This window comes from Embiotoca jacksoni, unplaced genomic scaffold, assembly GCF_022577435.1.
Source record: "Embiotoca jacksoni isolate LCO1_2020_lvr unplaced genomic scaffold, fEmbJac1.0.p SCAF_15, whole genome shotgun sequence".
Lineage (NCBI taxonomy): Eukaryota > Metazoa > Chordata > Actinopteri > Embiotocidae > Embiotoca > Embiotoca jacksoni.
Window position 1 is genome coordinate 10200963 of NW_027185285.1, and position 20313 is coordinate 10221275.

At 40.4% G+C, this 20313-nt stretch overlaps 4 protein-coding genes across 6 annotated transcripts in view; all 4 read right to left on the reverse strand.

Annotated features, from left to right (window-relative positions):
- Positions 1 to 254: 254 nt before the first annotated feature.
- wbp11 (WW domain binding protein 11) lies at positions 255 to 5453 on the reverse strand. The gene is made up of 12 exons (XM_069149457.1): positions 5306 to 5453; positions 4673 to 4759; positions 4513 to 4544; positions 4311 to 4404; positions 3969 to 4165; positions 3423 to 3556; positions 3151 to 3317; positions 2816 to 3052; positions 2440 to 2565; positions 2055 to 2336; positions 1738 to 1923; positions 255 to 1509 (listed from the first exon to the last, which is right to left on the reverse strand). The coding sequence occupies exons 2-12, from the start codon at positions 4734 to 4736 to the stop codon at positions 824 to 826; spliced, it is 2205 nt and encodes a 734-aa protein (XP_069005558.1). The 5' UTR covers positions 4737 to 4759; positions 5306 to 5453; the 3' UTR covers positions 255 to 823.
- Positions 5454 to 10569: 5116 nt separating this feature from the next.
- LOC138197683 (pleckstrin homology domain-containing family F member 1-like) lies at positions 10570 to 12582 on the reverse strand. The gene is made up of 2 exons (XM_069148539.1): positions 12329 to 12582; positions 10570 to 11594 (listed from the first exon to the last, which is right to left on the reverse strand). Exons 1-2 carry the CDS (start codon positions 12570 to 12572, stop codon positions 11086 to 11088), a joined length of 753 nt encoding a protein of 250 aa, XP_069004640.1. The 5' UTR covers positions 12573 to 12582; the 3' UTR covers positions 10570 to 11085.
- A 3046-nt stretch (positions 12583 to 15628) lies between these two features.
- bglap (bone gamma-carboxyglutamate (gla) protein) lies at positions 15629 to 17458 on the reverse strand. Its single transcript, XM_069148541.1, has 4 exons — positions 16834 to 17458; positions 16583 to 16630; positions 16156 to 16240; positions 15629 to 15979 (listed from the first exon to the last, which is right to left on the reverse strand). Exons 1-4 carry the CDS (start codon positions 16889 to 16891, stop codon positions 15877 to 15879), a joined length of 294 nt encoding a protein of 97 aa, XP_069004642.1. The 5' UTR covers positions 16892 to 17458; the 3' UTR covers positions 15629 to 15876.
- A 1957-nt stretch (positions 17459 to 19415) lies between these two features.
- Positions 19416 to 20313, reverse strand: part of mgp (matrix Gla protein) — a 4112-nt gene continuing 3214 nt past the window's right edge. For all 3 annotated transcript variants that reach the window (XM_069148544.1, XM_069148542.1, XM_069148543.1), the window contains exons 4-5: positions 20299 to 20313; positions 19416 to 19985 (exon numbers count right to left, since the gene is read on the reverse strand). The exon at positions 20299 to 20313 is cut by the window's right edge and continues 91 nt beyond it. In XM_069148544.1, coding sequence (XP_069004645.1) covers positions 19832 to 19985; positions 20299 to 20313 — 169 coding nt within the window. In that variant the 3' untranslated portion in view covers positions 19416 to 19831. The remainder of the gene's footprint in view (positions 19986 to 20298) is intronic.

Here is a 20313-nt window from a genome sequence, read left to right on the forward strand (position 1 = left end):
CTCCGCAATGCGCAGATGCGGAAACGACTTCAAAGCTTCAGCCGCAATGGATGATGGGTATTGGGGTTTTTGCTGGAGGTTTGGGTCCGCATGGCCACACATCATATCCACCATCAAAAACACCATTGCTTAGCTAAAAATACTAATGTAAAATATAAAATAAAGATATTTATAAATCCCCAAGTATAATTATTTTGTTATGTGATGCTTATGCTGTCTGCTATATTACATTACATTGAAAAATGAAGTTAAAACGGTTTTGAACTATTTATTTAGCTGCAGATCGAACAGTTTCAGACATGTATTTTGTCAGTAGTTGACAAACATTCAACACCTTTGTTTCGATGTTTAGGAGAACACCAATAAAATAAACAGTCTTACAATCATACAAAATGCTCTTTATGGACAAGGGGCAAATCGTTGGCTGAAGGAAACAGTTATAAGGTAAAAAAAACAAAAAAAAAACCAACAATGTACTAAAGGACAAAAAGCACTTCTATGCAGAGCATATTGTTTTTCTTATAGGTTTATGTTGCCTAGTTAAAAAAACAAAAACAACCATTCTAAATGTCTTCAGATGTATTATTCTAGTCAAATTACAATTTTCTTTGATACAACAAATAGTCCAGATCAAATTATAATAAGTCCGCTGAGACCAATGCTAAGGCTGGAGCGGCCGTTCCTTGGTTTGCTAAAGAGGAACTGATGTAGCTGAAAGCCCCGATGACAGCTCCCTCTATAACTCTGCACAGAAAACAAATAACCAGTACACTGCTGTTGGTCAGAGCTGCTGCACATCATTTTCCCAATACCCTCTTGAGTCTCAGAGGAGTCCCTCCATCTCTCTCATAAAGGCTTCATACATCTGGTCTTTAGTCTTCATGCTGGCCTGAGACACAGCGCCCATCTGGGATGGGTGGGAAAAGCCCATCATAACTGCTGCTGCCTGCTGTTTCTGCCACTGGCCTCCTCCCACACCTTCCTCTCCTCTCCTTCCTCCAACACCACCTCCTTTCTCCAGGTGCCCAGCCCCTGACCCTGGCATCGGTCCACTCTTGTCCCTACGCACCCTCAGTGCTGTGGGTACAAAGCGGGTGACCTCCGCCTTGGGATTGATAATTTGAGGTTTGGCAGAGATGGTGGCCCCACCGGAGCCCGCACCGGCGGCCAGGCTGCCTCCAACAGCTGCGATGGAGGTGATGTTGGCGCGTTTTTCGATGGTGGCTGCATGGTGGTGGCCTGGGGGGTTGCTGCCAGGATTTGTGCCTGCGCCGGCACCAGCTGTCCCTGGGGGAGGGGGCATCTGCATGACACCCGGTCGCATGGGCATGGTAGGGGGTGGCATGTTGCTCTGTAAACCGTCCTGGTTGGATCCTGAGCCTTTTTGCCTCTGTACGATGTTGGGAGGAGCACTGAGCACATTGGAGTTGAGGGGTGGAGGAAAGAGGGAGAGTGGTGGGGCCATTGGACGCGAGGGACCTCCTGCTCTTGGAGGAGGAGGTGGGATACCTGGAAGGAGGCAATAGACAGATGGATTTTAATGATGTGGAAAGTAATTTTTTGCTGCCATAGTTTGTTTTTATTGCAGCTGAACAGCAATGGTATTTAAAATAAACATTTTCCAGAAAAGATGTGAGAGAAAGAATGATGTCATTTTTACCAAGCATTGACCTTGATTGAAAATAATACACATATAACACAGATGTGTGCTTTCACACTGTTCACACATCTGCCTACCTGGTGGTGCTGGAGGTGGAAGCCTGGGAGGAGGTCCACGTGGTGGGGGGCCTGGCGGGAGACCAGGAGGGGGGCCTGGTGGAGGACCAGGCGGTCGACCGGGTGGAGGTCCGGGAGGCAGAAGACGAGGCATTGGACCCCTCATTCCTCCAGGCATACCAGGAGGTCTCAAGAATGGAGGAGCCCCTAAACATAACAGAATATATCGTCTAAATGATGCATAGCGCACGTGTTTACACGAGTGCAAGCAGCACATCATTTAAACAACAGATTCAGGGGATTATTGTCATATCCAGTTTATAAATGTTGTAACTCACCTGGTGGGGGGCCGGGAGGCAGGCCAGACGGTGGACCAGGAGGCCTCATTGGAGGAGCTGGGGGTGGACCCAGTGGTGGAGGTCCGGTCATTGGTGGACCTTGCAAATGTGGTGGACCTTGCTGTCCCACAGCGCCAGCAGGAGGGGGCAGACGTTGATTGGGCATAAGGTGGGGCTGGTTGTCCCCTGGCGGTCCTCTGTCCTCGATGTCAGAGTTGTCTGATTCATCTGTGTACTCTTCCTCTACCTCTTCCTCTTCCTCCTCTTCAGGTACTGACTGACCTGAATACAAAAGAATAAATAGCAGCATTACAACATCATCATAAACAGAAGAGAAAATAAGGTGTATGAGCTGCGCAGCAGTGATACTACAACTCAACAGTACCTGCCATCCTTAACATCATAGCCTGCAGAGGGGTAATGGCCTTGGTCTTCTTCACCATCCTCTTCTTCTTCCTTTTTCCTTCACGGGGGGCCTCTGCTGGCATGTCTGCGAAACGTACACTTCGACCTGAAGACGCACAGGAATATATTAGTGAAAGGACACAAACCTTGGTACATCTTTTGAAGAGTATCAACATGTCTACCTGAAAAAACACATAATAATCCAAAGTACACATGATTATTTGGGCTGGTTTTCTAAAACTATTGTGACAACGTAATTTTGCTCCATTATAACTAAACCCATAAAACCTACCAGCACTTGAAATTCAGGCATCTTTAAATGTAGAATTTCTGCTAACATATGCTGAAACACTAACCGGCATGTCTTTCATTTCTGTCTCGATCGTCCTCTCTTTCTCTCTCATCATCCTGCCTGTCCACACGCATTCTCGGGTCACCATCTCCCACGTCGTCCCTCTCTTCTTCACTGTCCTCCTCAGAGTCGCTGTCATCATCATCCACGTCATCCCGATCTCTGTCGCTCTCACTGCCACTGTCCCGATCTCTTCCCAATTCCATTGCCAATTCTTTTTCTAAACCAGGAACTGAAGGCTCTGTTCAGGAAAAAAAAAACATGCGTAAAGCCTTTGTAATAAATAAAGCAAATTAGCATTCGGAAACATAGTCGTTAAGTGAACAGTCTGCACGTTACCGGTGTCTGTGCCGTAAGGTCGTCGCGTGGGAATGCCATACAGCGCCAGGACCTGTGGAGGTGGGGGCCCAGGTGGGGGACCAGGGGGCTTCTTCCCTGGAGGTAAGCGTGGAACACCTGGCACTGTTGCCAACACCGCTCCAGTGGATGATGTCAGCGATCCTTTACTAAGAAATACATAAAAACAGAATTACCTCAGGGGCACAATAATACGCCGCAGCATCAAAACCTGCCTTTAGCTGCAGAAACCTTTGATATATAAAGGTGCCTACCCAAAAGAGGAGCCCTTTTTTAAAATGGAGGGAGGCTGAGCTCCTGGTAATGGAATGTCCTGGATGTGGATATTGGATGGGGCGTGAGGCATATCTGGGAGAGGGATACTGTCAACCTCCACTGACTCTGCATTCTGAAAAAGAGGACACACACCACACATAAGAGTAAACAGAGAGACTACAAAAAGAACTAAAATATATTAGGTGCTGAAGCTCAACATACAGTGTACAGATTTCAAATTAAACAGAAGACACAAACAATCTGGTGCTTCCCACTAACTCATTATCTGACCATGTTTCAACTTCAATGGGTCAAGATTAATCAAAAAACTTTGGATTAAAATTAAATTCATTGCTACAAAGGTTTATATAAGCAACCAAATTAATTTTGATAGACTGCATCTCAGTTCTACCAGGGGTAAAAAAAAAAAAAGAAGCTTTTATAAAAATGTGCATACTACATACCTCTCATTTAAACACAGAACCGTGAGTTGAAATATAGGAAGTAAAGAATACGTGGGATCCAAACACTCCACACGAACCCACCTTGACTGAGTCGAAATAAAGAGCCAGCTGCCCTCGTTTGGTCTCGTAGTCCAATTCCAGTTTGCGCAGCTCTTTGTAGGTGTCAGGATTCTCTCTCTCATACAGGCGGACGATACGTTCAAAAGTCTCTCGTAGCTTCTTCCTCTTGTCCCTCAACACCTTTTCATTCAGTAGGGGTTGCTGAACTGGGTTGAACTCTGTTCAAAAAAACAATATTACTTTTTTTTTTTCTTGTAGAAAAAGCCGCAAAGTTTAATTGAAATTTGGAAAATTATGGATTTTTGTTCATTACGGTTGAAAATGATGGTAAACATGTAAACTGCACAAAACCTGACCACTAACCCATCTCATCCAGCTTCTCCATGTCTCTGATGATCTGTCGGGGGTCCTTCATCTTCAGCACCGCCGCTCTCACCATCATTCTCTGCTTCTTGTTCTATGGGAAGTTAAACACAAATAAAGGAGACTGTCAGTAAAACAATCACATTATTACCTATTAAGGGTAAATGACAAGTGAATCTTTAGTTTTAAGATCTCAAATTACCTTTTTTAACTCCCTTTTCCTGGCCTCCTTTCCTGTAAAGAGGGGAAAGCACACGCTGGTTATTGATCTTACTTGTGACAACAAAAGATTGATATTTCTTCGCGTGGTGTCCAGCAGGTTGGTGTCCAGGTGTATTTTTTTGGGGGGGGTCGGTACTTACTGGCCTGGTCGGTGGGGTTCATGAACTTCCCACTCTTGGTGGAGGAGGTTGAGCGTCGTCCCATTGTTGCAGCACGTCTCCTTCACCCTACCAAGTGTCAAATGTCCAACAGAGACATGTGAAATGAAATCAACAATCCATTCAGAAAATCTGTGCATATTTTAGGTATTTACGTTATTAATCCCCGAGGGGACATTTGTTCGCTACAGAAGCAATAAGATAATAATAGAAATAATAGAAAAGCAATAAAATAGCAGTAAAAAAATATAAAATATAAATATAAAATGCACAGTATATACAGTATATACATATCTATATATATTATATACAAACTAAATACAAATATATTTTCTATCTTACATTTGAAATTCACAAACAAGTCAATGGACGTTTGAGGTGGCTCTTCTGTGTTGGATATATAGCGCAATGAAACTCTACAGATGTTTGAAAGAGCTATAGAAAACACTTTAAAGCCAACGAACTCCCCCGAGATAAATAAATATCTGGATTAAATCCAGCACGATTTGTTCGGCGAGTTAGCTGCTAACGTTAGCTCGCCCTTGTAGCGAGGCCCACGTTAGCGCCGACAAGCAAGCAAAAAAAAAAAAAAAGGGTGGCAAAATGGGACTTTACCTTTTATTCAGAAAATTATATATGTATATATAAAGCGCAGGAACCCTCCGGCGAACCAAAAGCAAAGTGTGCAACCGAAAAAAAAAAAAAATCCAAAGCTTTCAGGACTGAGCGCTCACTGCGTTAGCCGCTCGCCATGTTTACTGCCGCGAGCAAGAGCGGAAAAGAGCGACAATGACGTCATCAAAACAAGCCACAAGGGGAGACGATTAAACAGGAACATTTACGATAACCTAAATATTAGATTACACAGGGAGAGAATTTTTTTTTTTAAATTAAAAAAAATCGGATATTATCATAAACCAGTACAGTAAATTGCAAATAAAAATGTTCCCATGTAATCCCTAAAAAAAAAAAAAAAATTAAAATGACGATACGGTGAATCCCTTTCTTTTCATGAAATTCATGAAATTTATAGTATATTGATTTAGGGCCCCCAAGACAAATCTTTATCTACATTTACATTTTTACTATGTAAATAGTCTGAAAATTAAAGTGTCCTCATACTGCCCCATCCTTACGTAACACTTGCATCTATGAATGTCGTTTCTTGGCTCAGGTCAGCCAGTGCGGCAACGCAGACAAAAAGCCAGTCATTTCCTAAAAGAAAAAGTAGGCCTCGGTAAAAGTATGAGGTTGTATTATATGAGGTTAAGAGAACATGAGCATTTATTCTCTGAATAATAAGAAGGAAAAAGGGGCTGACTTTTCTTGACACATATAACGCAGCATCAAGAATTATCATCGTCCTCATCACTTTCATCCTTTTATAAACAAATGTGTTGCATTTGGTGTCAAGTCAGTTTCATTTCATGGCGTCTTTAAGTGTTTTGATTATCAAAAACAGTACAGTCCTGTCTTTTCTTTCAATAGTTCAGAAAATGTACAGATACTTTTCATGACTAAGAAACAAAGCACAGACAGCATAGTTCTCCACAAAGATAGTATCTATGAGGATGAATACGACTACATGCTTTCACAAACATTCTTCATTCAAATGACAAAACGTCAAAGTGTCTTCAGCTAGACTGATTTAATAAATTTACTGAGAAGAGAATAATGAAGGTCAAAACTTTATTGATTCGGTCAAAGGAGTGCTCTTTTCTCTTTCCTCCCATAGAGAGGCCAAAGGTCATGGAGGAAGAACAAAGCAAGGAGGAAGCAGATAACAATCGTTCAAGGTGAAGATGCTGGAAATGGCTGCCTTGACCTAGCCCTGAACAAAGAGGAAGAGATATGCATTCATTTGACGTCTAATTAGACTTGATTATTTCTAAAATAAAATAAAAATCAGTTTAAATTTAAAAGCTGGCATATTTGTGGTTTACAGGTCGAGTCTGTATAGGTGGATGTACAGGACACAGCTATCTGTTAAGATTTTCATGTTGAGATGTCAGTGAAGGTTACAGGGACAGGCTATAGGTAGAGATTTGGGCAATAGCTGTATGCCAAAATCTGCAGGTGGAGATGGCAGCTGCAGCTTGCAGGTGCGTGGAGATTTTGGTCCAAGCTGTCTGCCAGAATCTGCAGGTGGAGGAAGCTGGAGGGCAGAGGCTACAGATGGATGTTTGGGATACAGCTCTCAGTCACATGTCATCTGTTGGAGCCAAAGGTTTTATCCTACTGAGTCCATATGGACAACGGTTTCTGCATCCTCAGTCAAATTAACCCATGTATATTTTTTTTAATGTCTGTTAGAAGTCTGTCTTTATTTTTTATTTGATTTCATTTCCTTGCTCCTTCTAGAGGTTTCCATTTATGCAGGCCAGGCCAACATTCAAAATAACTCCAGCTCACTCAGAGCTGTAGGGACAGTACCGTTAGTCTTAATTGCCATTAAATAGGACAAGCAGGATATTTTCTGTGCTTTCAATTTTACTGCTCTTAAACTTATCCTTCAAGTGGATAACAACCAAATAGGGCAGCAGATGCCCCGTTTGTTTTTAAATGGAACATCCCAAACTCCCTAAATTCAGAGCACAGATTCTGTTTAAAAGGTATCAGTCCGAGAAGACAACAGCGCATTAATACTTATTTTTTTAGGGCCCAATATTCGGTGCATTACCTAACTTTTACCAACAGATGTCGCCATTTAGATTGTTAAAAGTGCTTTATTTTCTGAACTGGAGAGACCATCTGCAGAATCCGCCAGCAGACGTGATAAGTGCAAATGAAACCCATTAGATTAGTGTACCAGGTGCATGTAAAAAAAAAAAAAGTGTGTTTTGCACTCTATTTACTCAAATCCCTTTGTCCAGTGTGGATGCTGGCGACGCTAAACTCAAAGTAAGGTTATGCATAAATGTGTTTGGTTCATGTGCATCAGGACTGTCTGTCCCGACTAAATAAATGGATCTAAGATGCAGATGCAGACAACAACACATTAAATTTTGCCATTCATATATGTTTTCTTGAGTTTGTTTTTAGCTTTTAGTGACTTAAGGCGATTATTATATTTATTTTTATTTATCTTATTTGGTTGTTTTGTGTATATAGTCTGTGTGTGTGTATTTATTCATTGCTCTTTTTCATATTGTGTGCACACAACATATTGTGTTTTTGTTCTTTCTATGCTGCTGTGACGACTGAATTTCCCCACTGTGGGATCAATAAAGTCAAAACTAGAAATCTAAATCTATTGAATGGAATTAATAGTTAGCAGAGTATTGTCATTCATTATTAATAAGTGTCTCGTACATTTTTTTTTATCACATTTATAATTGTCATCATCACTGACAGTGCTTAAGTCCGTCAAGAACAACAAACAGTTGTTCTGAAATAGTAATCCTAAATAGTAGTTCAAAGACATCATTGGCTAACTTTTTAAAGAAACCAAATGATAACAATCCTGGTACATTTTACGTAAGATTAGTAATCTGATCAATGAACAATACATTGTCTGTTTTCATGTCTTTTTGTAGGGAAATATGACACATTTCCTTGTTCCGTGTGGGAAGAAAACCAACAGGTTAGACACCATATTCAAAGAAATGATTCAACTATTTTTAGACAGGATGTTTTTCTGTAAGCATTTGTTTACACAGCACAATTAAACTATAACTTTGGAGAATTTTTCATTCATGTGTTTCCCTCCGCCAGTAAGTTAGAAACACAAGCAGTGATTGAAGGTGGTTGAAATTTAAAGGATGTTTAAGATCATGCATTTTATTTTTACTGTAAACCACCAACACTTCCTTCTTGTGCTGTGGAAGACGTCATGCCTGGTTCCAGTCCCTAAGAAGACGACTCCATATGGCCTCAACGACTACCGACCGGTTGCCCTCACATCTCGTGATGAAGGTGCTGGAGAGGCTGGTCTTGGCCCACCTCTTGGCCCTCGCTGGTGAAATCTTCACTGGACCCTCTGCAATTTGCGTACCAGCCTCATGTGGGAGTGGACGACGCCCTCATCTACCTGCTGCAACGAGCTCAGTCTCACCTGGACGGAACCGGTGGCTCTGTGAGAATCACTTTCTTTGATTTCTCCAGTGCATTTAACACCATCCAACCACTGCTGCTGAGTGAGAAGCTGCGGGTGGTGGGGGTGGATGCGCCCACCGTCTCCTGGATCACTGACTACCTGACAGGCAGACCACAGTTTGTCCGTCTGGGCAGTGTGCTGTCTGATACGGTGGTCAGTGGTACTGGAGCTCCACAGGGAACTGTTCTGTCCCCCTTCCTGTTCACCTTATACACCACTGACTTCCAGTACAACTCAGAGTCCTGCCATCTGCAGAAGTTCTCTGATGACTCTGCAGTGGTCGGGTGTATAAGGGATGGACGGGAGGACGAGTACAGGGCAGTAGTGGAGGACTTTGTGGAGTGGGTGGGAAGAAATCACCTGCTCCTGAACGTGGCCAAGACCAGAGAGATGGTGGTCGACTTCAGGAGGAAGACGACGGCTCCAAAACCGCTGAGAGTTCTGGGAGAGGAGGAGGACATGGTGGAGGAGTACAAGTACCTGGGTGTGTCCATCAACAACAGACTGAATTGGAAGACCAACATCAATGCTGTCTACAAGAAGGGGATGAGTCGACTCTTTTTCTTGAGGAAACTTCGATCCTTCAATGTGTGCAGCGAGATGTTGGAGATGTTCTACCATCTGTTGTGGCCAGTGCATTGTACTTCACTGTGGTCTGCTGGGGGAGCAGCATTGGAGCCGGCGACACCAACAGACTTAACAAAGTGGTTAAGAAGGCCGGCTCCATCATCGGCTGCAAACTGGACAGTCTGGAAAAGGTGGTGGAGAGGAGGACACTGAACAAACTATTATCCATATTGGATAATCCTGACCACCCTCTCCACCACCTGCTGCAGGGACAGCGGAGCACTTTCTCCAAAAGACTCCTCCAGCTCCGCTGTCACAAGGACAGATACAGGAGATCATTCCTGATGCAGGAGATCATTCCTGCCGACCGCAATAAGACTGTACAATAACTCACCTCTGGCCAAATCCATTACACAACAGTAACTCCCTTGCACTGCTGTTTTGTATGTTGTTTTATTCTAATTCATTGCACTGTTGTTTAGGTTTTGTTTAGTTTAGTTTAGTTTATTTATTATTATTTAACTTATTTTATTGTATAGAATGTACATTTCTTATGCTGCTGTAACACAAGAATTTCCCTCCGAGGGATTAATAAAGTATCTATCTATCTATCTATCTGTCTGTCTGTCTGTCTGTCTGTCTGTCTGTCTATCTATCTATCTATCTATCTATCTATCTATCTATCTATCTATCTATCTATCTATCTATCTATCTATCGATCGATCTATCGATCTATCTACTTATCTATCTGTCTATCTGTCTATCTATCGATCTATTACTGACAAAAGCTATCCCAAACAGAAAATACCTAAATCACTGACACAGTTTGTCATGGAGAATTGTCACATAATCACTTAGCCTTTCTCACACACACACACACACACACACACACACACACACACACACACACACACACACACACACACACAGAGATAAAAGCAATTTAACTCCCACATTTCCGCAGAAATAATTGGTTTTAATATGAATGTGACTGTACTTACATATTGTACATGTACATATTTGATGGACTGTAATGTTCTTAGTAGAATTTTTTTTTTTTAACTACATAAATTTATAATTAAATCCCCATTAAGCGGCAGCTATTCCAAAATCCTACTCATTTTACTGTCGTGCCTTAAAAATAAAACATTACTACTGTATTTGCTGAGTTCTGGTCTCTGTGGACTACTACTCCTAAAAAGAGCTTATGCACAAACACTCTACAAATATGTTTATTGTAATACATTCTGCACTTATTCGTTTTCATATACTGTGTGGAAACCATTCCACATGACCTGCTGACATTATGAAACTGCCACTGTTCATTAAACATCAATCTAATTAAAATGGAGAAGATTTGCCTCATTGGCGACGTATACAAGAGAGGAGAAATGTATGTAATAGAATCATGGCAGAAAAAGCGAGATTGGTGCCTCCAGTATGACTCTCAACGCTCTCAATGCTCAAATCATCACAGCCGAGAGACTCATTACCTGCATTTACTCGTAAACAGTCGTTGAAACATGCAGATTTGATTCAAATCACACAAGAAGACAAATATGCTTTGTTACTTCACAGAAAATGTTTCCATCAACCAAGTTCAGTGTACAAAGTGGAGGATGATGAAATAACAACAAATATGTACAAATAAAACATCATTTTCTTTGGTGATGATCTGGTCAAAAGTCTGAGGCTCTTAGTTATAATACATTTTTATGGTCAGTATACGCGTTTAGGTGAACATATGTCCCCAGGAACCCCTTTCGGAGTCCAACCAGCAGCTGTGTCTGTTGGTCTGCATCCCCTCCTGCTCTTCTTCATCACTGCAATCTTTTCCAGTACTGTCTCCCCTCGTCTTTATTGTGTGGCAGAGATTGCAGATCCTCAACTGTTTAGTGGGATGGATATGACCTATCACCTCTCGCTTCTTGGAGCACAAATTGCAGACCAAAAAGCCGCACTTTCTGCAGTGGTGTCGACGTTTGGTCGCTGTGAAGTTGCTGAAGCAGCGCATGCATTTCTCGGCTGCTTGATCGGGAATCCAGGAAACAGCAAACGTGGTGCCTGGTTGGCAGCCGCCCCCGTGCAGCAGGCTGGAGCGGCATCCTTTGATGTGCTTGATCCAGGTCTGCTTCTCCTCAAGTGAAGGGGAGGACACAAAAAAGGACTTGCTTGGTGTCCGTATCAGCCACTGGTGGTTGGCTCCCATACCGTCCTCCATGTCCTCCACCCAGATGTCCTCTGAAACAACAGTGAAGATGACATGTTGATAACACTTTTCAAAATTTCCCATTTCTGCATAAATAAAGCTGAAAGCAGTTATATTCAACACTGGAGGAGGTGGTCAACTCATGTGAATCATAAATCAACATATGTACTGACATGTCCTGTGTGACATTTATCCAAACAAATCATTCCAATATATTCCCCTGTGGAACTACCACAGCGCACCACTACAATAGAGGCGAATGCAGCATTTAAAAAGTCGCATTTAACAAATGCAAAAGCAACTGGCATTTCCAGAAACCCTGCCATGGTTATTCAGAATATTTTACAGAGCTTCACTTTTCAGTAGTCTGAGGATATTTGTATTTTATTCTCTGTGCAGCATTAATAAAACTCACCTGTGTTGCATTGCCTCGGCTGACATCTCAAATTCTTGACACATTGAATCAAAACTATCTTCTTGGCATGATGCCGAGTATGTTCCCCTAATTTCTTTTTTTGGGGGGGATTAGCACATACTCACTGTGGCTGCCATCTTCCTATTTTTCTTTCTTTTGAACAGTGAAATTATTTGCCCCTTCAAAGTAAACTTTCTTCTTCAGTTTGTTTGGTTCGTTGCATGTTTGTCTTTCAGTGTTAAAGCATGTTGAAAGTAAACAATTTGATCTTCATCTCTCTCTTTAAATGCACACTTTTCTGTCTGACTGAGTGTTCACGTTAGCCACAGGAAAAGTAGATGAGTCTCTCACCTAAAGGGATGATTTTCTGTTTTTGGTACCAGCGTCGGTCCAGAATGGCGCTCCCGTACATCAGGATATCATTGAAGAGGAAGAACGCTTTTGGCTTCCACTTCTTACGACACCGCTTCATCAAACGACCCTCGCCTATCAGAACTCGACCCGGCTTGGACAAGGACTTCCCTGACGGTCCAAATGAGTTCGCCACTGCCTGAATACGCTCATGATTCTCCCTCTCAAATGTGAGCTGATCCATCGTGGTGACATAACACCTGAGGCGTGAACATAGCCGGAGCAGCATCCTTTTAAAGAGCCTCGGTGACGCAACGGGGCTTTCCAAGTTTCTGTCAAAGGCAAACGTGTTGTACAACAAACAAAAAAATGGGGGAGGTGCCAGGCACAATTTATCGAGGCAGCATGTCTTCATTTAACATTTTGAAAGATAAAAGTTGGTTTAAATTCACAGCAAAATCTAAGACACAAGAGGTGGAAATTATTTTCACGTAAGCATCATTTTACGGTACTTTTTTTCAGTACAACTTCATTGACAGTTTTGACAAAACTTTTTAGTATAAAGTAGTAGTATAGTTTTACTACCTTCTACTTCCACTGCACCATACCTAATACGTTTTTAAAGACAAATTTGATACTTTTTTTAATATAAAATTTTGCTCCATTAATCTAATAAATAGCCTACTTTTTTTGCAGTTTAATTGCTAGTTTAATTTGTATATACAAATAATATAATTTGGCACATACTCAATCATACAACATTGAAATGCTAATTTAATTCCATCAATGATCCAATGATTACATAACACTGCTGCTTTGTATCATTAGTACTTTCCATTCTGAAACTTTAAGTGGATTTTGTTGAAAACACTTCTGTTGTTTTACATCAGCAATAATTTTGAATGCATCACTTTTGCAATGAATTAAATCCTTCTTTCTTTGCTGCTACTGTTCTTACTGTTCTTACTACTGATGGAAACATTGCAGATTTGCAGGCATTCGAATATAGATGAAACACAAATGGACAAATTGAAATTTTGACCTGATGGTCAGATGCTTATCAATTATTCCAATTCATCATCTGAAAAAAAATTAATGTGCATACAAAATTTGATGGCAATCCATCGGATAGCGGTTGGAATATTTAAATAAAAAACAAAAATATGAAGGTGTTGGTGACACTAGCTACAATGTAAGGGGCCATTACAATCTTCACAGAGTATACTGTGAGAGATATATCTCAGTTTAAGTGACTGAAAAGGCAAAACAAAAATTTTGCAGCTCCTTAAATTGTTTGCTGCTATAAATTACATTTTAAGGCCACAATTTGTTAGTATAATGTAACTATAGTGTGTGTGTGTGTGTGTGTGTGTGTGTGTGTGTGTGTGTGTGTGTGTGTGTGTGTGTGTGTGTTTAAAATTTCATCCCTGTTTCATCCCCTGTTTTAAAAAATCAAAAACAATGCCAAAGAAAAGAAAGAGTTAATGTTTCAAAAACCAGACATGTTAGGTGAGACTGCTGAGAATCTCAGGTTGCCGCCTCAGATGAGCCAAACATGCGTAAGAGTGTTTTATGCTGCGTAAGAGTGTTTTATGCTGCCAAATAGTGTTGGCACTCATAGCATGTTCGTTAGAGGCCACCTCACAGGCAGGTTTATTAATAACCTATTTAAATGTTTCCAGTCAAACACAATTTTCTCGCAACAGTCATTGTACAAAGACACACCTGGTCAAATTAAAGGGGAACTCCAAAGGAGTGTTTCTGTATTTCGTTCCCTTCAATAAGAAACAACATTTGAAATTGTCGGTAAAGTCCAGAGGATTGACGTCTGCAGTCATTATAGCCCAAAGCTTGTCCAGTTTGTTAAGATAAAACATTACAAGGGATCTATGAAATAAAGTGTTTTTTTTTAAACCATTTTTAAAACTAGTATCAGAAAATTTAAAGAAGTAGTTTAACATTTTAGGAAATTTCCACCCTTTTATTCTCAAGTTCAGAGTTAGATAAGAAGACTATTTGCACTAGTCGGGCACGCAACCACAAAAAAAATCTGCAACTGCTGTTTTTACTCTTTGATTGTTGTTCAGATTAAACAAACAAGACAGAAAATGGTCCCAGATTTTGTGACTTTTGGATTGAGCTGGCTGTTTCCAGTCTTTGTGCTAAGGTAAGCTAACTAGCTTCTAGCTCTAGCTCTATACAACAACAAAACAACAACAAAAACTTGACAAGTAGAAGATAGATTGACAATAAAGTTGCATCTGCCTGCTTACACATTAGACTTGTTTGTCGACATACTCCAGTAGGCACACATCGTCACTAAAGCAAAGCAACAGGAACAGCATGCAGACTGCATGAAGTGTCAGAGGACCTGCAAGATAATTTCCTTTTGTATTAACAGAATACACATTATTGTAATTTAGCAGTCACTTTCTGAACCTGCTTTATGTCTTATATAATGGACTTCGACATACAAGCGAACAAAAACATAGAGGGGTTTACCAGCTTTCATAAAATCAGCATTTAGAATTTTTTGTGTGCAGGTCAGACAAATGTGACAGTTAAAAGTACAAAATGTTATATGCAACTTATCTAGAAGACACAGACCTTAGTTTAGAAATGGGGTTCTCACTTTGTTGCTGAAGTTAGTCCCAGTTCTTATAAAGTGCAAACAGATTTAAGGCAATTTGTTTTCCATGAAATGGCTCAGCAAAACTCAAATATATTCTGATATGCAGATGATTTACATATATAATGGTTGTTCAGTGTTGATGCAACTTTGTCTCTATCTTGTGAAACAAGGCAAATTGGATCATACTTTAATTTTTCCAGTATTTCAGAGTAAATGTTTTTACTTCAAAAATTGAAGGTTTGGAGATTTGACAGTAAAAACTGTACAAGTCTAGTTTATTTTTTCTTCAACTTTGGCATTTTTGTATCAATATGTGAACAAAGCATCATTATCATATTTAAAGTTTTTTTTTGTTTGTTTTTTTTAAACCTATGTAGAATGGGATTACTAAAGAAATATTTGATTTACTCATTCACTGAGAGTCATGGCTCACAGATATAAAACTGAGACAGTGGCATTCTCAACCCAGCAAGCCTCAATGAAATGAAGTCTGTATATGTGGATGTTGGCAAAAGCAGAAGTGGGTGGTGAACTTTAAAGGCTCATTATCCAAACAGTTTTAACAGGACACACTCGTGTTCAACAGGGACATCTAGTGGCTAAAATATGTCAAAGCAGTCGTCATGGATTCTTAGAAAAGAGCACACAGCAGAAGAGTTTGACTCGTCTACATTTAATCTCATCACACTAATCTACAGGCGGAGAGAAATGACAGAATTATTGAGACAATTTTACAGATCTATGCAGGGAAGAAAATAAATTCACATGCCAATATTATCTGTATTCCGCTCTCACCCATCTGGCACAGTTTTGGACATTTTGCTCAGCAGCAAAGAAAAAGTTGAGCACAAAAGGGATTATGCAAATTTTGAAAACAGACAGTTTTGATGAGCAATCGGTTGCTGTGTTTTGGCCTCTAATAGGGGATTGGTCCGTAGTAGGCTGTGTAGGCAGCGATGATGCCCTCTGTGTCCATCATGTTCTCACAGTCGAAGTTGGCCTCACAAACTTCTCTCAGGCTGAAGGAGATGGGAACAACCACACAGAGGCAACACAAAGATTGTTATTCATGACATTTCAGATGATATGTAAAAAATATATATATATAAAAAAAGAATTATATAATTTGATTTGATTCCAGCATGAGTGCATACTGCTTCTTAAAGATGATGAGAGTAGAAGAGGAGTGAAATACCTCTCCAGCTGAGTCAAAGATAACTGTCCAGAAGCTCTCTTCTGTCTCACCACTGTGGCGGCCTGATCCCTCTCCACAAACAGCCCTGCACATCATGCACATTAAACATCACTTTGCCTTATGGAAGACATTTTATATATTCAACACGATGTCAGTCTGTTCTTGCAAAAACTTCAAATTATAAAGAGCAACTCAGAAAAAATCAAGAGCTGACAAGAAAAAAGGCATAATTACAGAATCAAATCTATGTTTATAATTACACAAAAGTCATATAACAAGTCAGACTACAGATAAACAAAATGTTAAACTAATCATTAGTTCAATATTTGATGAAAGCGTCTGATCAAAGTCAGTATTTTCTAATATTTCATAAACTGTGGCTGAGTAGATGAATTGATTAAATTATATTGCTGAATTGTGTTCCTACCCTCCTGAGCATTGATGTCACCGGCAGGCAGGGGTCCAGTGGCGGCATCTGTCAAATATGAGGGGGAAAAACATGAATAATTATACATTTTACTGAATTTGTAATTTTTTTATTCGTAATCCTGGAAGTGTCACTATAAAAAGTAATTTCTACCAGTTGGCCAATTTTTTTTCCTTCTTTGTTTAGACTTGGAAGTTGAAAAATAATATCATACTGTTATATGCTTTATGAGGAAAATGTATGGTTCTTACCTGAGGCCACACAGAGGACAGCCAGGGAGCAGAGAACCAGGATGATCAAAGTCTTCATCTTCTAGCTTCCTTCTTCACCGTCTGTATCAGGCAACAAATCAAACTTCAGCAGCTCTATCTCTCGCTTCTCGCTCTCTGCCGTTCTTTCTCTTGCAAATATATACATAAATACGCAGTCGGTTTATAGATGCGGCCCTCATTGTGGATTGGTCGGGGAATCATGTATCACACACCCACTCGGCTGCAGAAATACACACCTCCGCAAAAATCATGTATGCAAAAAGATTTTTTTTTTTAAATATATATGTTTGGAAGAAGGACTTACTACTTACCCTAACTTTAACCATTACAAGTAAGTGCCTAACCCTAACCCTGACCTAGACCTACTTCTAACCTTGACCCTGAAATAAAGTTCAAAGGTGTGTGGCAAAGTGAGAACCAGTCTAAATGTCTTCCCTTTCCCGAAATGTCCTCACTCTGATGGCCGAAATCTCAAACAGGTCTTCAGAAAGATAGCTGTACAAGCACAAGCGCACGCACACACACACACACACACACACACACACACACACACACACACACACACACACACACACACACACAGGAATACTGACAGACTGTGCCTCCAAAAGGTGGGCATTTGTTTTAAAGCATAGGTGATGAGAAAACAAATGTGGGCGACTCAGCCACATATATCAGCCACTGCAGGGTCTTCCAGTGAAAAATATTTGGCACTTCATGTCATTTTACATTCCAATCAGATTTTTGTTGAGAATCTCTGTTTGCATGTGCATCATATTTTCTTCTTCTCCATTTTATAATGGTAAGTTTGTTTTAGGTAAAAATGAATGAAAAGTATAAAAAAAAAACTAAAAACATCACAACAACACCCTCACATCACACTACTGGCTGCCCAGTTAGTGGTCGTAGTATAAACATTTATGAAATCTTAAGACAGCATTGGCAGCTGGAGAGCCAGGAGAGGTCAGAATCCTACACAGCGTGCCCGCACACTTTTCCTTCTAGGTCACTAAGTGCGTGTAGCAGTGAAAACCATAATACTGAAAAGGGAAAAACCACCATCCCACAGCATGTGACATGATTTGAATCGGAGGGCTTTCTCTTTTATTGCAAACCACTGTGATTCCCTACATTTAGAAACAACCCTGCTTGTTTGAAGAGTCGTAGAAGGGTAATTTGAAATGTGCAAAGATATTTTTGCCACAACAAGTGGGTAGTTCACCAATTAAGCAGAGGAAAGCTAGAGTAGAGAGGAACGTGTCATTTGATTTTAATTAAAACACAATTTACCACCAGAAAAAGTGTCTTTTAATCTTGGGCCCTTTTTTTTTTAAAAAAGAATTTAGAATCTTTTGTATTTTACAAATTTACATTGATGCTTTACTAAACACTGTATACTGTATGCAGCATATTATTACACTTCCTAAACCAAGCCTTTGAATTTCCTTATTTTTTTTATATGAAAAATGTACTTTGGTCCTGACAGACAGCAGCATATGGGGTGTAATTTCCCTGTCTGGGTCAATGCTGGTGCGTCTCGTTTTTTTAGGGACAGGATTCCACCTCAGGACAACTTTGTGGCAACACGGAAAAGTAAACAGGCAGCGTGACCGTCGCTTTAGGTCTGTGGCATGCTGACATCCGCCGAGGGCTGACTTGCCTTTTTCTCTTGTCTGCAGCTATGAGGATGCAGATACGCAGATGAGTCCTGCGTTACAGATTTCTCTCCAGATGACAAGAAACCAGACCATGAAATCAGCAGTGCTTGTGTGCTTGCAGTCATGTGTGTCCTGGTTTGACCTCTCAACAACCCAGTGGAGGAAAACAACAACACATTTGCTCAAACTGCTGCATTTAAGTGCAGTTTTTAGGTACTTGTAAACATTTTTCTGCATTTTATGAAACTTTAAACTTTGCATTACCACATGAATGATTGAGTTTTATGTCTGAGACTTACTAATCAGATCAAGATTTTGCATTAACTACATAAACATCTTAGAAGATGTGAGAATATGTAAAGGATAAACCAGTGGTTTCCAACCATTTTGGTTTCTTAGTGTGTAATTGAGGTTCCTTGTTATGTTTCTGATGTCTGAGTCATTACTGGTTTTACCAAAGAGACATTTCCCCCTCTAGATCTCTCAGATCGTTTAGTTCTGATAAGTATTTGAGTCACAAAGAAGAAAAACAATCTAATATATCAATAAAAAAAAAGACATATAATCACATAAAAGTGCACCAGAACCTCCATTAACCTTCCACAACCTCTCAGATTTATCTCATTGCTCTTTGTAGGTGCCTAACCCCACAGGTTTTCAACCATAAAACTAAACTACCAAATGCATATAAACTAGATCAAAACCTTCTCAACCAGCAGCAGTGAACAGTAGCAGAAGTTATTGTTACAGCCTTTAAAACACACTGTAAAATTGGCCATTTCGTCTCGAGGTAGCCTGAAAATTGCTGGATAACATTTAACATCTGCCATGTATTGCAAACACTGACACTGAATCCCAAATGTTCTTTCAAACCCATGTGGCAAACAAATGGCATAAACAGGGTTAAGTCCAAACCCAACAAAGGGAATTTTATTTTCAAAACAATGGAAATAATCACTGACAAATGCTGGCTTGGACTAGAAGGTGGATAATGTAAGACATAGTTTATGGATAGTGTGAATAAATACACTTCACTCAAGCATAAATCTCTTAAATGCTGGGAAGGTGTGATAATAGTGGATAAAAGCTCTCCTGACATTACACGGGAGATGAGCCGTTAATTTCTACACGAGTATATTGATGGCTTGTTGTGAGATTTGCGCCACGCTGGATGCCTCTGTGTTTATAAAATGTGTTTTCTTCCAGGATTTTCATCTCACAGCCTGCAGAGACCATAAAAACAACGATAAAAATGATGTAAAAAATGGTGATATGCAGGAATAAAGGACCAGATGATGATGATACTTGTGAGTTTCCGTTTAGTATCGACGGATCACAGCTGGTCTGGGTTGATTTAAGGCGCCAAAGTATCTCTGATAGGCCTGCTGGTAGCCATGGCGATAGGCGTAGAAGCGGCAGGGAGAGTGGTCCTCGCAGGTCTCTGCACGTCTTTCTGCTGGAGACTTTGTGGGCCTGGAGAAGAGGGAGATGAAGGTATAAGGGATGAAGATAACTGTAATCAGAAACCGATTCATGACAGCCAGTTGTTGCATTTTTATTTAATCTCAAACTTTGTATCTGCTGCTGCAGGGTGTGTGTGTGTGTTTGTTTTAGTGGCTGCTTCAAGCACATGTAGATGTTTAATAGTCTAATCAGGCTTTGTCTGATCCACACCGTCGAGTGTGTGGCATGTGTGCATATTCTGAGGGCGTGTGGTTTTAAAAGATGTACGAAATAAAGGGAGGCCAATGTGCTTTCTTTGCATGTCTGTGGTCGCGTGCTCTACCTCATGAAGTAGTAA

Bases quoted from the DNA above. Each gene is read 5' to 3' on its own strand.
- wbp11 (XM_069149457.1), bottom strand. From the start codon at position 4,736: ATGGGACGACGCTCAACCTCCTCCACCAAGAGTGGGAAGTTCATGAAC. The intron at 4,405-4,512 runs GTAATTTGAGAT...AACTTCCCATAG, and splicing joins GGAAAAGGGAGTTAAAAAAG to AACAAGAAGCAGAGAATGAT. The intron at 3,318-3,422 runs GTAGGCACCTTT...TGTATTTCTTAG, and splicing joins AAAAAGGGCTCCTCTTTTGG to TAAAGGATCGCTGACATCAT.
- bglap (XM_069148541.1), bottom strand. From the start codon at position 16,891: ATGAAGACTTTGATCATCCTGGTTCTCTGCTCCCTGGCTGTCCTCTGT. The intron at 16,241-16,582 runs GTAGGAACACAA...CATGATGTGCAG, and splicing joins TGACATCAATGCTCAGGAGG to GGCTGTTTGTGGAGAGGGAT. The intron at 15,980-16,155 runs GTATTTCACTCC...CATCTCCTTCAG, and splicing joins TCTTTGACTCAGCTGGAGAG to CCTGAGAGAAGTTTGTGAGG.
- LOC138197683 (XM_069148539.1), bottom strand. From the start codon at position 12,572: ATGGATCAGCTCACATTTGAGAGGGAGAATCATGAGCGTATTCAGGCA. The intron at 11,595-12,328 runs GTGAGAGACTCA...CTGTTGTTTCAG, and splicing joins ACAGAAAATCATCCCTTTAG to AGGACATCTGGGTGGAGGAC.